The sequence below is a fragment of the Trachurus trachurus genome, assembly GCF_905171665.1.
Source record: "Trachurus trachurus genome assembly, chromosome: 13".
Lineage (NCBI taxonomy): Eukaryota > Metazoa > Chordata > Actinopteri > Carangiformes > Carangidae > Trachurus > Trachurus trachurus.
Genome location: NC_139892.1, coordinates 18,993,986 through 19,012,977, shown reverse-complemented (window position 1 = coordinate 19,012,977; position 18,992 = coordinate 18,993,986). Strand labels below are relative to the sequence as shown.

Here is an 18,992-nt window from a genome sequence, read left to right as displayed (position 1 = left end):
GTTTCTTGACCGGACTGCACAGTGAAATGTTCTGACTGACTGAGAGGGTGATAGAGTTGAGTGATAAAAGCATCATTTGGTCGTCCAGCTGACTGTTGGGAGTTTCCTGATATGCTGTGTTGTTCTTTCGAAATGAAGCAACGTAATCAGAGGAACATTAACTGGTGAGAGGCTGCAGTGGGATAAAGGGCTGAAACCAGTTGACACTGGGCTGAATGCAACGCAATGGTGTCAGTTGTTTAAAGTGGTTCCACAACGATTTTCAAGTATGTCCTCAATTTCACACACTGATCACACACCCAGCTATATGCTCGGCTTTCACTTAGTCTCATTACTACGTCATCTGGACCTCCTAATATAACAGAAACTAAAAAGCACACACATGCACTTTGCTGCACTATTTTCCTGACACGTTAGAAAGACAGTATAGTGATAATTACATAATAATACACTTTAAAAGCAACAGTGTCTATTCAATCAACCAAGATGGAAAACATGCCCATAAAGCTAGCAAGACTGTGTTTGTATGTCTTTGTCTGTTTGGGCCTGTCATGACAAAAACCTCATAAAACAATCGCCCTAAGAAAATATTAAAAAGTTGACGTCAGTTTGAAACAGAACAAAGAAATGAATTGGTATTTTATGTTGAAGTGAGGGGATACTTCATACTGACTTTGTCAATAGTGTATTAACTACTTCTAATGAGGTGAATCAGAAAACTATGGCATGATTTCATGAACACAACAGGAAGGACAGAGAAATGAATGTGGTTGTTGACAGAGGAGCTGAAAAACACGACTTTGTGAATGAGGTTTAATTTGCTGAGAAAACGTTCTGGGATGTCTCCGGCTGTCAGCGGGAGTCTCCAACATTAGCTGAAGTGAAGCACATTCTTATCTCTGAAGGTTAGAGGTTAAGATGGGGACAACCTGTACCATCAGTGCAGAAGCCAACCCACACACACACACACAGATTTCACACTGCCATTAGTGGGCTGAGCCCTGAAACCTACCCAACCATGTGCACCATGAGGATGATGTAGAAGACAATGAAGAGGTTGTGTGTGTACCAGAAGATCTCATAGTGGGAAACCCTGAAAAAAAAGAAAAGTGCAAAATGACATCATACATGATTGTTTTCAAAGATCCAGGAAGTTTCCAGGTGGAAATAAAGACCAAAACAATAGATGTCAATGAGAAATACTAACCTGCAAATGTAAGGAAGCAGGTTAATGGGAGAAAGAAAATAAGAGGAGACAACAAAAGATGAAAGCAAAGTCAGAGTTTGTTCAGGAGTAGACGCAGAGACTCCCAGCTCAGAGGCTGAGTAAGCAGGATACAAGAGGTCAATATTAAAGGGGTCATTACACACAACGACCCCTCCATAAACACCGTATTCTCCCTCTTTTACTGCAACTTCTTTCATGTTTGTGATCTTTAAGTATATCCTGCTTCTGTACAGGGCTGCCTCAAAGACTGAGCAGCATCATTCATTTTATCCATCCATCCAGTTGCTCCCTCGTATCCGGGGGTCGGGTCACAGTGGTAAGTGAGTGAGCGAGGCATTCCAGACATCTCTCTCTCTCTCTCTCTCTCTCTCTCTCTCTCTAGCAATGCTCGCCACCTCCTCCTGGGGGATCCTCAAAGAGTTCCCAGGCCGGATGGGATATGTGATCCCTCCTCCAGTGAGTTCCTCTCTCAGTCGGACATGGCTAGGAAAATCCAAGTTCCCTCCGGATGTCCGAGCTTCTCATCCTATCACTAAGGCTGACCTCCTTCTGTTACTTCCAAGATCTCAGACCCATCCATCCACTGGAAAATTGAGAGCTGTACGTTCCATTTTCCAAATTGGAGAATTCTGAATTCTTAGCTGATTGATAAATTGACTTTACTGTATTGATCCTGTGCCAGTGAGCTGCAGCTTTCTGAAATAAAACAAACTGGGAACTAAGGTTCAGGAGTAAAAATGCTGATGGAAAGTCTTGTAAATGTACAAACTCTGTTTTGTAATAACTTTCAGCACATTAATGTGTGTTACTGTAATGTCACTGGATCATTGCGACTCATTATGTCGGTATTCCTCTGGTGTGCTGCAGCCATCATCCCACCACTCCAGCCACTTAGCCAAACTCTTATCTAAAGCCTTAAGTGGTCTGGAAAAGCCTCTTATCCTTTGTTCAATTACTGAAGAAAGCAAGAGGAGCACGCACACACACACACACACACACACACACACACACACACACACACACACACACACACACACGAGGCATACACACCTGCACAAGTTAAGACACACTCATGCTGAGTGGGTGACCCACCATGACCTCAGTAATGACAGAGCTGAGAGTGGAACATTTAGAGGGGATTTGCTCTGTAACAGAGCGCTGTTAGCATGTCTCCTTATGGTTTCCATCTACCATTTCTCTCTCTCCCTCTCTCTCTCTCTCTCTCTCTCTCTCTCTCTCTCTCTCTCTCTCTCTCTCTCTCTCTCTCTCTCATGCACAAACAAAAACAAGGGAGTGATAAACTCAGAAGACAAAGGCGTATACTACACATGGAGAGAAGACACAGGGCAGACACATGTGTTTAAACACGAAATCTGCAGCTGTATTTAAAAAAACGAGATGCTACATTTCTCTGCAGTTCAATGTGTTTTACAGGCCCATCTCTTATAATGGTTGAGATAGAGGAAGTGTATCCAGCTCTCTTAACACATCCGTGACACAGCACATATAGAAAAGAGACGAGCTATGATGATGATGATGATGATGATGGAGCGGGGCGGTTTAACGGGACCTACCGCACACAGTAGGAGGAGGACAGGAACATCAGGAAGAGGATGAGAACCAACAGGACCCCCGTGACTCCTGGGACTGCAGCCAATGAGAGAGCAGAAACAGCAGTCAACAGTTAAGTTAAACATCAAACGACACATACATGTACTCATCTTCAACACGAGATTTATACTGACAACAAGTTGTGTTTTAAACGGCAGAAATAAGAAACACAAAGAAGGGAGAATGGGAGGATCATAGTGGAAGAGTAGTCCTGCTTACTTGTGCTCAGAATGATCAGCTTGGGGTCCTGGGAAGAAAAAGCAACAACAAAAAGAGCTGTTTGTGCATGTCATGCTCCAAGTCAGTTTTTAGGAGGACTCATTTAAATTTGAGATGTCGCAGGAGAAGCTCACTTTAGAGAAAACCGTCAACACATCCACTGCTTATTTCCTCCCCTCCAATTGAACCACACTAATAAGCAAGTGGAGTCTTTGATTGGAGAGAGGCTGCAGAAGCAGTATAGAGATGTGTGTGTGTCTCACCTCTCCTCTGTAGCGAGCCAAATTCAAAGCAGGAAAGTCGTCCGAGTAGCTCACGCTGAAGTTCACGACATTTACCAAGTGGGCTGACACGTGCATGACTAGAGAGGAAGAGACAAAAAGAGAGGGGGGGGGGGGGGGGTTACATGTAACTGATTTAAAACACACGTCTTCGTGCAGACAGACAGCAGCAGCTACACCGCACATCCTCTGCTCCAGACACACAAACAATTAATAATACGCTTCAAAATGAAGTGCAAGCGAGCACATGTACAAACATCTCTTTGTCTATTCAGCAGAAAGTCAGCAAAACATCCTCCTGACTCACTGACACACACGTGTGTGTGTGTCAGTGAGTCAGGACATCATAGGCTCTCCTGACATCATAGGCGAACCACGCAGCCCTTCGACAGCTGATGGAATTAGAGGGCGTAATCATGAGACACAAGGGTCCTTTTTCTCACTCACATCCTTTCTCACTCCCACTGCTTCCCACCCCCCTTCCTCCTCTCTCTCTCTCTCTCTCTCTCTCTCTCTCTCTCTCTCTCTCTCTCTCTCTCCATCTGTCTGTCTTATCAATGTCTCTCTCCCATCCCTGCTGCCTCTCTGTCTTCATTGTCATTTGTTGTCTCAGATCTACTCGGCTATTAGAACATGAGAACGTAGCCTAAAGGGAAGAGGTGTGTGTGTGTGTGTGTGTGTGTGTGTGTGTGTGTGTGTGTGTGTGTGTGTGTGTGTGTGTGTGTGTGTGTGTGTGTGTGTGTGTGTGTGTGTGTGTGTGTGTGTATGGCGATAGTGAAAGAAGGCTTTTACAGATGATGTAATAGTGAAGAACAGATGCCAGCTCTTGCACTTCTCCTATTTCCATCGTTCTATGTTGGCTCTATGGACGCTGTTGTCAGACTGAAATATTTGAGTGGACTGCCGTGAACTTTTCAGCGGCATGACCTTGACATTTTAAGTTTTTTAAGTCTCTCCAACTTTTGTGTTGCCATGATGTTTTGCACAAATATCCAGGCTTTCGAGAGGAGACATAAAATGTTTCTTGTAGTACCAGGCTGTGGACATGTTTATTTCTGCTTATTGGCCATTTTAAAATGAGAGTCCCTTTGGTGCCAGTCTCAAGTCCCTGCCCCCTCAATGTCCATTTTTAAAACTCATCTTAAAACTCATTTTTATTCCTTGACTTTATTGTTTTAACATTTGTATTGTTTTATCGTTTTTATATTATGTTGTTTTTTTTTGTCTTGCGTTCTATTCTTATTTATGTACAGCACTTTGTTCCAACTGTGGCTGTTTAAGGTGCTTTATAAATAAAGTTGAGTTGAGTTAAGTTGAGATGCGTAGTTTTTGTTTCATTTTTCATCCTCAGAGGTTGCAGCTTGGTATCACATCCTAAACGCCATCAGCCACCTTCACAATTCTACAAGTCAACAGGTCTGTAGACCCAAGCAGGCACAAGCACGCAGCAGGTTGTTGTTGTCGCAAACTTTACTTTGAGTTCATCCTTTTGCGATGTGACTCTGTTGTGTTAGTGTAAATGACCTTTAATATGAGCATAGTATTTTTATAAATGTGTTTTTATGTTTGCTTAGTAACATTCTTTAAAGCCAGGCTTTTATTTTGTATATATTAAGCAGACGGATATTCAGTGCTCTTATTTTGAAAGCGTCTCGCTGAGACCTCGTACACATCCGGTGCTTCGGAGTTTACCGGCAGAAGGAAAAGTGTGTCTGGTCTGCAAGGCTAAAAGAGTGTCTTCAATGCTAAAAGCAAGCAAAGTGTGTCTAACCCACATGAAACGCCCTAGCACCTGGCTAATAAGGGGCACAAGGTTTGTTTTGTTACCATTTCATGCTATATTTATGTCCGGCTCGAGTTTGGTTGCCGTGGATATTTTCATGCATAAAGTGTATTGTGGTTAGCGGTAGCTACTATTAGCATCGGCGAGCTGCCGTGTCGGTCTGTATTGAAGTGAGATGAAGCTATAAGCTAACTCGTAGGTTGTTTTAATAATGCAACAGGATGTATTTTGTCTGTTTTATATAAGGTCTGCTAAGGTTAAAAACTGTTTATTGGGTTAAAAACGAACGGTTAAAAATGCTAATTTCATGTCAAATATTGTTTTATATTGCACTCTATGTGAGGTTGTCTTTCAGTTAAAATGTGAATTTTCCCTCATGACTGTAACATCAATCGTAGCAGTTAAAATATATATTTAAATTCATGGAGTAAAACCTGTGAGTCTACAATAAGTTTATTAGATAAAAAGAGAGTCAACTTACATGATTGTTTGTGATAAAGGCAGTTAAAGGTAATTTCAAGTAAGAGTAAAGGTAACTGTATTTTGTTTTCTTCTTTTCATAGCTCTTACGGTGTGTTTACATTGAATACGGTCCAAGGAATAAAACATTGTGAACCATCAGTTTGAGAGTCCGACCATCATTTAGCCGGGGATGCTACAGTAAGAGCTTCACCTCATCCGTCACATCACGCCGCTGACCAAGGACAACTGTAGAGGGACCTGATGTGATGGTCAAGGATTGTGGTACCTGCTCACAACATGGAAGCATCAGTAAAGACGTCTCCAGACGACAGAGACTCCGAACAGATGAAGGATAAGGATACTGAAGAGGAGGATCTCCGTCGCTCTGGTCGCCTACGGAATCCCACGGAAAAGATGCTTGCATTTCATGAGGAGGAGGCCCACAAAAAGGAGAAAAGGTTGACTCACATTTATGAACAATGGAAGATCCAGGCACGTAAGGCTAGAAAACAGTTAAAGTTAAACATTCCTGAAAGTGACATTGCAACTCTTATAGACACACTAGAAGAAGAAAAAAACTGTGTTATAAACCTGTACATAGACATCAGAGCTCACCTCACTCCATCTAATGAGACAAGACGTCGTATTGATGCCTGTGAGGCAGTTACAAGGGACATTGTTAAAATTGCTCTTGAAAGGATATCAGGCATAGATGAAGAATTTGATAGTGAAGCAGTAAAGCAGCGTCTTCATGAGCTTCTTAACAGAGACTATGCTCACTCCATCTACGGATCCACAGCTTCACCTCCAAGTCAACACTCAAGTAAAGGTTCAAGTCAACACTCTGTTATAGCAGCAAAAAGAGCAGACGCTGCAGCAGAATTAGCAGCAAAGGAAGCAGAGTATGAAGTGTTATTGAAGGAGGAGAAACAAAAAGAAAAGATTCAAGTCTTAGAGGAGAAACAAAAAGAAAAGATTCAAGTCTTAGAGGAGAAACAAAAAGAAAAGATTCGACTCCTAGAGGGACAACAAAGGAAAGAACTTGAAGCTCAAAAACGTGAGTTGGAAAGATTAAAGGCAGAGAAGGACATTAAAGCTGCACGAGCTAGGTTCACAACTTATGATCAGGAAGTAATGCAGGAAGCAAGTGTTCATTCTGTAGATCAGATGAGAACGAGAGAACATCAGTTTGTGTGTCCTCCTTCAGCTCTCATACAGCAGCCCACTGATATCACAATGACAGCATCACCTGCAAGGACAGATGTAAGTTATCTGGCTCAGGCAGTCCAAGATAGCATAGCTCTGAACAGGCTCCCAATGCCAGAACCGTCTGTATTTACTGGTGACCCTATCCAGTTCATTGAGTGGAAGGCTTGCTTCACATCCCTCATAGACAAAAAGAACATTGCTTCAGCTGACAAATTACATTATTTGAAAAAATATGTAGGAGGTCCAGCTCGAAAGACACTTGATGGCATATTTTATAGAAATGATGATGAAGCCTACAAAGATGGATGGAACCGTCTCAACCACAGGTATGGTCAGCCATTTGTTATACAAAAAGCATTCAGGGAAAAACTAACAAACTGGCCAAAGGTCCATCCAAGAGATGCTGAGGGACTTAGAGCATTCGCTGATTTCTTACACTCATGTCTGGAAGCCATGCCTTATGTCAAAGGTCTGGACATTTTGAACGATTGTGAAGAAAACCAGAAATTGGTCCAAAAGCTACCTGATTGGGCAGCATCACAGTGGAACCGCAAGGTCACTCAAGTCATGAGAGTTGACCAGGAGTTTCCCAGCTTCCAGGAGTTTGTCTTCTTCATTGTAACAGAGGCAGAAATTGCATGTAATCCTATTACTTCATTCCACGCTCTCCACTCATCAGAGGCTAACTCATCACGTCATCTGAAAGAAAAGAAATGTAAATCCAGTGTTTATCACACACAGACAGTTACAGAGAATGAAACACAAGGACAGTTAAGAACAGGTTTAAAGCCACCATGTGTGTTTTGTCAAGACAGTAAACATCAACTTCATCGCTGTCCTGAGTTTAAAGGGAAAGCTCTGGAGGAACGACGGAAATATGTGAAAGAAAAGAAGCTTTGCTATGGCTGCTTGAGGACGGGCCATAACGCCAAGGACTGCCGCAATAGACATTCATGCGACAAATGTAAAGCAAGACATCCTACGCTTCTCCATGATGACACCTACACCAAGGCCAAGCCCACGTCAGTCTCAAATCAAAGTACCACAGAGGAAACAGCAACCACATTGGCTCTCAGTGTGGCAACTAAGGAGCCATCTACCAACACTTCAATGATAGTGCCAGTGTGGGTTTCTTCTGTCAGCAATCCAGGTACGGAAAGACTTGTTTATGCGCTGCTTGATACCCAAAGCGATACAGTCTTCATTGACCAAGAAGTCAGCAATAGTTTACAGACTGAAACTCATCCTGTAAGACTGAAACTAACAACCATGACAGGAAAGGATGCATTAATGCATAGTCAAAGAGTGTCAGGTTTGAGAGTGAGAGGTTACTGCTCTGCTATCCACATTGATCTCCCCCCTGCTTACACCAAGGACTGTATACCAGTGAATCGAACACACATTCCTACCTGTGACACGGCACGGAACTGGAATCATCTCATCAAAATAGCAGATGAAATCCCACCACAGCTGGAATGTGAAGTCGGTCTGCTGATCGGCTACAATTGCTCAAGGGCACTGGCACCACGGCAGGTAATCCTTGGAGGAGATAGCGAACCATATGCAGTTCAGACGGATTTGGGGTGGAGTATCGTAGGCTGTTCACCTCACCACAACTCACCAAGCATCACCAACATGTGTCACAGAGTTTCAGTCAGAGAGCTTCCTCCAGTGACCCCAGCTGAGGCACTCAGGGTTCTCGAGTCTGACTTTAAAGATGCCAATAAGGACGGAAAGACTGTGTCTCAGGATGACATCCGCTTCCTGGATGTGTTAAAGGAAGGGATCAAGAGGAACATTCATGGACATTACGAGATGCCACTCCCCTTTAAAGAGAGACACTATCTCCCTGACAACAAACAACTGGCGATGGTACGGCTCAGTCACCTTAAAAGAAAGCTGGCGAAGGATGACAAGTACAAAGAACATTATGTGAAGTTTATGAATGAAATCATTGAAAAGGGTGAGGCAGAGGAAGTTCAGGATCAAGGGAAGGAAGGAGAGAAGTGGTACATTCCTCACCACGGAGTGTATCACTCGAAAAAACCTGATAACCCCGCAGACATCGCATCTAGGGGATCAAGCGTAAGTGAGATTCTCACATCAAGCTGGTTCAAAGGACCTCAGTTTCTATGGGAGAAAGAGATACCTCTAGCTACAGATGTTAGCGCAGAAATACAGATTGGAGATCCTGAAGTCAAGAGGATTCAGACTCTAAACACACAGACACGGGAACAGCTGAGTCTCTCGGACCGCCTGTCAAAGTTTTCTTCGTGGTCAAAAGCAACTCAGGCTGTCGCTCGTCTTATTCGTCGTGTCAGACATGATAAGTCAACAGACCACAGCACCGTCCAAGAACGAGAAGACGCACGCTGCATCATCATAAGAGACTTACAGAGACACGCATATCCAGAAGAGTTAAAGTTGCTCAGTAAGGTAACTCAACTTCCCTCTCAGAGTAAACTGTTTCAGATGGATGCTTTTCTTGATCAGGATGGACTCCTCAAGGTGGGAGGAAGACTGAAAAATGCATCACTCCCTACCTCACTGAAGCATCCAGTGATCATACCAAAGAGTCATCCCATCACCAAGGCAATAATTGCTCACTGTCACGAGAAAGTCCAACATCAAGGAAAAGGCTTGACTATTAATGAGATCAGATCAAATGGATTCTGGATTCCAGGAATCAACAGAGCTGTGGCAACGCATCTGCATCAATGTGTTACATGTCGAAAACTCAGAAGATTCACAGAGGAGCAGCGAATGGCAGATTTGCCGTCTGAGCGTGTGGATCCATCACCACCTTTCACCTATTGTGGAATGGACTGTTTCGGTCCGTTCTTCACCAAACAAGGACGCAAAGTACAAAAGAGATACGGCCTGCTTTTTACCTGCCTTTGCTGTCGAGCTATCCACATTGAAATGTTAGACGACATGTCGACAGATGCCTTCATAAATGGACTTCGTTGTTTCATTGCAATAAGAGGAGCAGTACGTGACATAAAATGTGACCAAGGAACGAACTTCGTTGGAGCTAAAAATGAACTGAATGAAGCTCTCAAGCAATTGGATGCTGATCGTCTGACTACGTTTTTGGCTGAGAAACAGTGTGACTTCAGCATGAACGCTCCGCATGCAAGCCATGCTGGAGGCGTATGGGAGAGACAGATCCGAACGGTGAGGAATGTTCTTCGTTCAACTCTTTCACCCTCATCAGGCAGGCTGGACGATGCCTCTCTACGGACATTCCTTTATGAGGCAGCAGCTATTGTGAACAGTCGTCCACTCACCGTTGACAACTTAAATGATCCAGATAGTCCAGAGCCGCTAACGCCCAATCACCTACTCACCATGAAACCCACTGCAGCCTTACCACCTCCTGGCAGATTCATCAGAGAGGACATGTATGCTCGGAAGAGGTGGCGCCGTGTTCAGTACCTTGCAGAGCAGTTCTGGGGCCGGTGGAGAAGAGAGTATGTGTACAACATCGCCACCAGACAACGCTGGCATACCCCAAGGAGAAACCTCAAAGTCGGTGACATCGTGATGGAAAAGACAGAAGATCAACCTCGCAACGAATGGAAATTGGCTAAAGTTGTAGAGACAGTGACTGATAAAGATGGACTAGTGAGGAGAGTGAAGATTCGTGTAGGAGATCAGAAGATGGGAAAGGATGGACAGCGTTCTGGCAAGCCATCCATCGTTGAACGTCCAGTGCAGAAGCTGATCCTGCTCCTAGAGACTGTTTAATCACCCCCTTCACTCCACAACCTATCCTTTACAGTATGAAGAGTTTATGGACATTTTTGACTCAAGCACTAAAGGTTAAAGGTCACATGGTTTAGAAATCATTCATGCTTTACATCTAATAAGGGGATGAAAAAACCAGTAATGATTTGGTGGGAGTGTAAATGACCTTTAATATGAGCATAGTATTTTTATAAATGTGTTTTTATGTTTGCTTAGTAACATTCTTTAAAGCCAGGCTTTTATTTTGTATATATTAAGCAGACGGATATTCAGTGCTCTTATTTTGAAAGCGTCTCGCTGAGACCTCGTACACATCCGGTGCTTCGGAGTTTACCGGCAGAAGGAAAAGTGTGTCTGGTCTGCAAGGCTAAAAGAGTGTCTTCAATGCTAAAAGCAAGCAAAGTGTGTCTAACCCACATGAAACGCCCTAGCACCTGGCTAATAAGGGGCACAAGGTTTGTTTTGTTACCATTTCATGCTATATTTATGTCCGGCTCGAGTTTGGTTGCCGTGGATATTTTCATGCATAAAGTGTATTGTGGTTAGCGGTAGCTACTATTAGCATCGGCGAGCTGCCGTGTCGGTCTGTATTGAAGTGAGATGAAGCTATAAGCTAACTCGTAGGTTGTTTTAATAATGCAACAGGATGTATTTTGTCTGTTTTATATAAGGTCTGCTAAGGTTAAAAACTGTTTATTGGGTTAAAAACGAACGGTTAAAAATGCTAATTTCATGTCAAATATTGTTTTATATTGCACTCTATGTGAGGTTGTCTTTCAGTTAAAATGTGAATTTTCCCTCATGACTGTAACATCAATCGTAGCAGTTAAAATATATATTTAAATTCATGGAGTAAAACCTGTGAGTCTACAATAAGTTTATTAGATAAAAAGAGAGTCAACTTACATGATTGTTTGTGATAAAGGCAGTTAAAGGTAATTTCAAGTAAGAGTAAAGGTAACTGTATTTTGTTTTCTTCTTTTCATAGCTCTTACGGTGTGTTTACATTGAATACGGTCCAAGGAATAAAACATTGTGAACCATCAGTTTGAGAGTCCGACCATCATTTAGCCGGGGATGCTACAGTTAGTGTGAAAAACTGTGATCCAGTCTGAACCAGGCTCCTCAGGAGAAAAATAAAAAAGCCCGACGCTGGCTGCTGAATAAAAGGAAGCAGCTTGTAAATCAGAGATTTAGTGGACACGCAGCTGCCAGGAGCTGCCACGATGTTATGAGACGAGACTCTGAACAACAATAAGAACACACACACACACACACACTCACACAACCACACACACTCAACTTGACAGCAAAAACACACATGACCAGCTGGGAGGACATCACAGCTGGTACTCTAGGAATGCTGAGCCAGCCTGGGTCCATTTATCCACACGTTACACACACACAGTTTACACACCCAGTGATACATGAGCTGTGTTGATAAGTGAACGTTTTTACCAGAGAAGATGCAGATGGTGACTCCACAGGCCACATGAAAGGTCTTGCTCTTGTCCAACAGTCTGCGTGTCTTCCTGCTGGATACCTGAGTGTGTGTGTGTGGTAACACAGACAACAGTTATTTTCAAGCAACAACCGACACTAATAACTTATGAATCGTTACTTTCAATGCAGCAGGCTTTCAGCTGTTTTCTTGCATTTTTTTTTTTACATCAGAATCTCAGCACTTCATTTCTAGGGTTAGGGTTAGGTCAGGTTTACACAATATAACAACAAGAACACCATCATACATTTTTGTGATGTGACATGAGAAGAGGAGAAAATGTGGCGTACCCGCCCAATGTATTAACCGAAAAAACATTTTTCGTTTATCGAGAACAGCCTTGTCGTGGGAGTTTTAAGGGCTTTATTTTGAAGGATATGAAATTAGAGACAGATGTGGATGTCTTAACTTGTGATCAATTTGCCGTTTCAAATAAAAATCCTGAATAAATCACTTTTACTTAACTACCTTCCTCAGTGGTTCGAAATCCAACCCATTCATCACTCCATTCTTCCGCATGCCCATTTGTCTTTCTGTCCTCCCTCCTCCTCCTCCTGCTCCTCTCTTCCCATCATCCCTTTACCCTTCAGTTTTTCCTTCCTCACCGTGTGTGTTCCTCGGACAAAGGTGAGCAAGGAGCGACACATGGGCAAAAGCACCAGGCTGCAGTTCAGGTTCAACACAGACGCCGACGCCCTGCTGATGCACAGGCCAGGCTGTGGAAGACACACACACACACACACACACACATTTATAGTTAGGCAGTTGCTGCAACAGGAGCTCCTTGGCGGATGTAAAGTGATAAGGGTCTGGCGGATTATGAACACACTTTTGAGTTGTTCCTATTCAGATGTGGACTATTTAGTGTGTGCACTGAAGGCTTGAGGCATGACTTCCTGCCACACAGCGTTTTCTAAAACCATCTTTGTCCTTCTCAGTATGGAGACCTACAGGAAGCGTTCTTCCTTTAGGCATCTCTCTGATTAGACTTTGCCTTTAACACATGGACTCCACTGGTCAGTAACTGTTAAGTAAAAATAATATTTGAAACATGCTTTACAAATCTTAAATGACTGGAGTTGCTCTTATTTAAAAGAATCAATAACAAAAATGTTACTACATTCTAATCTACACAATTGAAAGAAATTCATCTTTTGTCTCTTCTTACTTCAGTTTACTCAATTAGTTTTAGTGCGGGCCTCTCCTTGGATACAATTTTAAATTTGTATAGGCTTTCAACAGAAGTACAAAACAAGACACTATTGAAAGACAAAGTTACTAGCAAGTGGCAGTTTCTTTTTGACACACTGAAAACTACCGCTGAATAACTTTGAGGTGGAAGGAAAAGAAAGTAAAGTTCTTCTGTTCTCATCTTTTGTTTTGACTTTATTTATGTTTATTTATTTAGACTAGACATAAATAAGGGAGAATGTGCGTCATATCGAATCTACATTGTGTGTATTCATTGTGATTGTTTGATTAAATCTGAGCTGTGACTCACCTCTCAGATCATCTCTGATGGTAAGGTGCAGGCAAATCAAAAACAGATTCACTGTCTGACTTGTGATGTGATTCTACAATTTGTCATCTCTGATTTAAGGTTATGTTCAGTTCAGGCAGTGAAAGGACTACTTCTACTACTACTACTACTACTGCATCTCCAGACCAGGATGAAAAATGCACGGCTTACTTGAAGTGACATGGGGAGGGGATGTCAGGCGTATAATCTGGCTTTACAAAGCTCAAGCTACAGCAAAATGATCGAAGCTGTTTTGAAGCGGAAACACTGGATGTACCTTGGCGTCTGCTAAACTCAGCACATTTAAACACTTTCTTGGCAGGCTCCTTGTGCACTGCAGGTGCCGTCTCTTCTGATTATTCCTAAGGAACTGAAACAACTAGTGTGAGATGACGGTGTGTGAGTGTGTAGATTAGAGGAATAAGGGAGGAGAGGCAGCTCATGTGTGAAGCTGAAGTCCAATATTTTAAGGGACACTCTATTCAAGGTCAGTGGATTCAAATATTGGTATAGTGGCAGAAGGTTATCTGAAGAGATATGATTGATTATACACACTGCCTCCTACTGACCTCATAAGTGTAAAAAGTGTAAAGAGCACAACTACTAGAGTTACTAAAAGACGTAAGTGCAAGACGTGCAGCAGCAGTGTTTCTGAAATGTAAAAATGGAGCATGCAGGTAGGTCAGAGTTATAATCGACACCTGTGAAGCTCAGCACCAGTAAACTCAAAAAGTCTGATACCTTCACCCTTCAAAAACTTCCCACACACATTCTCTCGACACAGCTTCCCCAAGAGAGGCAGCTGACGACAAAACCACAAGCAGGAGATCAGATATCCTGCTTTCTGTACATCCCCGAGCCCAGACTACCATAACACACACACACACACACACACACACACACACACTCTCTCAAACACACACACACACAGACACAAACCAGGTGAATACGATAAGATGCTTTATCAAAATCCCCCTCGGTAGCATTAATGCTTTGAAATACATCTCCATCATTCTTGTGGACATACACACATACACATACACATACTCATGCATATCTATAAACACTTTCCTAGATGCACACACACACACACACACACACACAAACACACACACAGAACCTTCAGCCCTCTGGCAAGGCATTTGGTTTAAGCCAGAGGCGTGCCCACACTTGCCCCTCTCTCTCCCCTGTGCCTCCCACTGTACAGGCAGTGCATGAATAGCTCACACATGCTGCTCGCTGCCACATCTCATTTTGCCACTTATTTCATGCTGCACACATTTGTTCCCTCTGTTTGATTTTCATACTGCCTTCTTTATGTTGTAAAGCTGCTTTGTGCCAAAACTCAAAACACTGCTACCTGCAAAGCGGCAGCACATTTCAGATCACATCCCTCACAACAAAGGGCTAAAGTGGAGGAAGACTGAAAACATCAAAGTGCAACATTTAGTCTGATGTAAAGATCTAACAATGAAGCTGTCAATAGGTCCAGTGGCTTAAAACAATAACAGATGCAGTTCATTTCTATGCATTAAAGGGATAGTTCAACATTTTGGCAAATTGGCCCATTGCCATAATCGCGATAGTCATAGCAGTAGGTTCGTTACCTTTATTTGTCGGTGCAAGCTATTTTTAGAACGGCCGAGCCGAGCGGCGAGCTGCTCAGAGCTACGCTACGGAGGCTGATGGAATTTCTTGGTTTCCCTCATCAAACTCATCAAATACACAATCCAGAAACTCCAAAACGCTGTTGTGGACAAGTTGTGACCTGCACATTCACCACGCTATGAGATAATAACGGAACGTTACGAGACAGAGTTGTTTTAGAGGCAAATTCATGCAAAACCGCTGATGCTGGTTGCGTTCAGGGACAGTTTTTCAGCAAACAGACTCTGTATCTACCTTGAAAACGGCTCTGTCTCGTAACGATCCGTTATCATCTCATAGCGTGGTGAATGTGCAGGTCACAACTTGTCCACCAGAGCGTTTTGGAGTTGTTGGATTGTGTATTTGATGAGTTTGATGAGGGAAACCAAGAAATTCCCTTGGCCTCCGTAGTGTACCTCTGAGCAGCTCACGGCTCTGCTCCACCGTTCTAAAAATAGCTTGCACCGACAATTAAAGGTAACAAACTTACTGCTATGACTATAGGTATTATGGCAATGGGCCAATTTGCCAAAATGTTGAACTATCCCTTTAAGCATAAAATCACAGTGATCTTGGCAAGAACTTGAACTTTTAATGACGCTGGCTGTCCTTGCTTCCACTAAATCACAACTTGAACAAAATCAGTTGAGCGATGCACAGCGATGCATTGCAGACGCAGACCGTCAACATGACAGAGTTCCAGCTGGTGCAAAGAGCAAGGAAGCCAAGCTGTCTGAGCTCAGAGAGTCTCAGGTGGTTGGACAGCACCGGTAATGTCAGTGCAGTGGTATTTGTATGATTCTCTCCAAAAGTGGGGAATGTTTTCTCTGGAACAAACACACTCGCAGATAAACACACACACACACACACACACACACACACACACACACACACACACACACACACACACACACACACACACACACACACACACCAGGCTTGAACTTGTGACAACAATTACATGAAGGCTCACATGGGTTATTGCATGCACCAAAACCCTGATTCTCTGTGCGTGTGTGTGTGTGTGCCAAGGCTCATGTCACTACAGGCCAGTGCTACACAGGCCAACTGGGGAACACACACACACACACACAGACACACAGCTAATTGCTGTCACAGAGTTTATAGTCATAACTTGGACTCATTAAAGCTGCATGTGACAGATGACCGTCCATCACTAAACTGGTTTCAGAGATATTAATAGAAATCTGTAAAGCGGCTGAACACAGCGGCAGGTTTTGTCAACATTTTCAGACTCTGCTGATGAAAACTTGCAGCCTCATTGTCACTGTAGACAGACACTAAGGAAGGATCACATGACCCATTTAGATTCATGATACTGTATATGGAGATGTAAACTAGTGCATTTTCTCTGCTGAATAGTGATACTCACAGCACTTGTAGATATGTTTTTAAAATTCAGTTTTCATGCTGAGTTAAGCTTCTTATTAATTTATTTTTTGTCAGCCATTAGAATCTGGATTAATCAGTGTGCACACCATCGAAATCTAGAAACCTGGTTCTGCTGATGATGAGTCTGTGAGGATCTTAAAGACTTTGCACACTCACAAGGTCGGCTTCAGTAGTATATGATCTGCTATTTATTTTAGTTTTCAATTCAGTATGTAATTCTCTATGGTGGCATTTTCCCTATTGCAGTGCATGGGAGTGCAGGTAACAAGCACCAGCTGTTACAAAAAGCCTTAAATGAAGTGTCCTCTGATCAATGATCAAATTACCATGGCAATATCCATCAATGTCTGTCTGTTTTTCTTCTGTGGGTTGCAGCTTGATGAATTGACTAAACAAAATACAAGCAGTTCCCTTAGTGCTCACTTTTGTTTTAAGTCAAACACCCACACACTCACTGATATGCACTTGTGTATTGGCACTTGTGTGATGGATTTTGTCAGCCTCTAGTCACCTAAACCTTTACACATGGTCCTACTAATAGACGACTGTCACATAGTAGCTATAGGCTATATATATATTATTATTACAATGTCTACATTTGAGTCTGTGAGTATGTGACAGTGAGTGTGCTGTATATACATGGAGCTCTGCGTTAAAACATACAAGAAAAATAATGAATAGGATACATCATGGGCTGTATATGTTAATGTGTTAGGTCTTACTTACCCCAAGCATCTTGTAGAGGTAGTGATACTGCTGTCCAGTGGAGTAGAGCAGGAAGGTCTTTACAAACAGCCATGTGTTAGCTCCCAACCACAGCATCTACACACTCACAATCCACATATGGCACAGCATGTAATACAAATCAGTCTTAACATCATATCTGCATCTGTTCTTAAAACTACCTGCTAATCCTTGGCATATTTTACAGTAATGATTGTCGCAGGTTTTATGGATACATCATGATGAACTCACTATTTCTGTAAGCTGTGTCTAATTACTGTAATTCATTTAGTGTCTGAGTTGATTTTCCTAAGAATTTCTCTTGACAAAAAAACGCAACAACTAAACCAGACAAATTCGATCACGACAAAAACCATCTGGGCGCAGCTTTTACTGTAAAACTTTGAAAGTTTGTTTTTTCCTCACCAGGACCAGATGCTTTCCTCCCTCGTTGGCGACCCAGCTCCGCAGCGACACAACCATGATAGCGTCACAGTCCGGTCCGACCCGGGAGGCTTATCCAGCCCAACTTCTCACCAGAGCCTCGGTGTGACTGAGAGGAGCAGAGCTCTCTCTCTCTCTCTCTCTTCCTCTGTGTGTGTGTGTGTGTGTGTGTGTGTGTGTGTGTGTGTGTGTGTGTGTGTGTGTGTGTGTGTGTGTGTGTGTGTGTGTGTGTGTGTGTGTGTGTGTGTGTGTGTCGTCCTCCACAGACCGGCCGGTGTTTTTGCTCCGTCCTGTTACTCCGCTCCTGTCTGTCTACTCTGCTCTGAGCGCTTTTGGACTTCTTCTCATTCAACCCCCGAAAAAAAAAAAAAAAAAACCAAAAAAGCGACTCTCAGCGGTGACGAGCTCCGCAGCAGCACCGCTGAGCTCGGCTCCTCACCTCAACGCAGCCCGGCCCCGTGTCACATCAGGCCCGGGCGGTGAGAGAGCAGCACCGCCCCAAACATCCTGACTAGTCTACACTGGGCCCAATAAAGATAACAGGACAGACAGGAGAACAATAAACAAAGATCCAGCGCTGCTCACTGCTCCGTCCTAACACTAGAGGGAGCCAGAGACTAATGAAGCCATCCATAAACAGTACGAGATCTGTAGCCTACTTAATGACCTTTAATTTAAAAAAAAAAAAAAGAATGTGTAGAGTGCATAAATATTAGGTTAACATGTTAAGACATAGGTTAATCCATTGGTTGTAGTGAATATTGATTAGTTATTTTTTGTTCTTTTGAACTTTTCCAACGTTTTAATTAAAACTCAATAATCAACTTTATCGTTCCAAAGTAGGCTAGTAATGACTTTTTAAACACATTTTCATGCTGGTTGTATGATATCAATAGTCATTTAAGTCGCTTCCATGATGGTAAATGCTGGAGTTGTTCTGGTCCCTTCAGTTTCTTTGCAAAAAAACCTCAATATTGATATTCATTTTTTTTTTTTTTTACTCTAAGTAGCCTAATTATTATTTCCTTAAACTCAGTGGGTTGTTTAAGTGCAGACTGGATGCTTTATTAGAAAGTGAAGGAATGATAAGCATTTCATAACAGATGTCCAAAATCATCATTATCAAATAGAAACTGGTGAGTCTTCATAACTTCACAACACAATGTGGCTGTTAGGCTTGTACAATGCACATGTATAAGCCA

The 18,992-nt window shown here is 42.7% G+C and overlaps 1 protein-coding gene across 1 annotated transcript in view; it reads right to left on the bottom strand.

Moving 5' to 3' along the window:
• The window catches only part of nox4 (NADPH oxidase 4), a gene marked incomplete at its 5' end in the record, with an annotated part of 26,503 nt that extends 8,674 nt beyond the window's left edge, over positions 1 to 17,829 (bottom strand). The window contains 8 exons of the mRNA XM_083985794.1: positions 1,013 to 1,093; positions 2,803 to 2,875; positions 3,059 to 3,086; positions 3,322 to 3,419; positions 12,002 to 12,086; positions 12,650 to 12,760; positions 17,350 to 17,445; positions 17,773 to 17,829. Coding sequence (XP_083841920.1) covers positions 1,013 to 1,093; positions 2,803 to 2,875; positions 3,059 to 3,086; positions 3,322 to 3,419; positions 12,002 to 12,086; positions 12,650 to 12,760; positions 17,350 to 17,445; positions 17,773 to 17,829 — 629 coding nt within the window. The remainder of the gene's footprint in view (positions 1 to 1,012; positions 1,094 to 2,802; positions 2,876 to 3,058; positions 3,087 to 3,321; positions 3,420 to 12,001; positions 12,087 to 12,649; positions 12,761 to 17,349; positions 17,446 to 17,772) is intronic.
• Between the last annotated feature and the right edge of the window lie 1,163 nt (positions 17,830 to 18,992).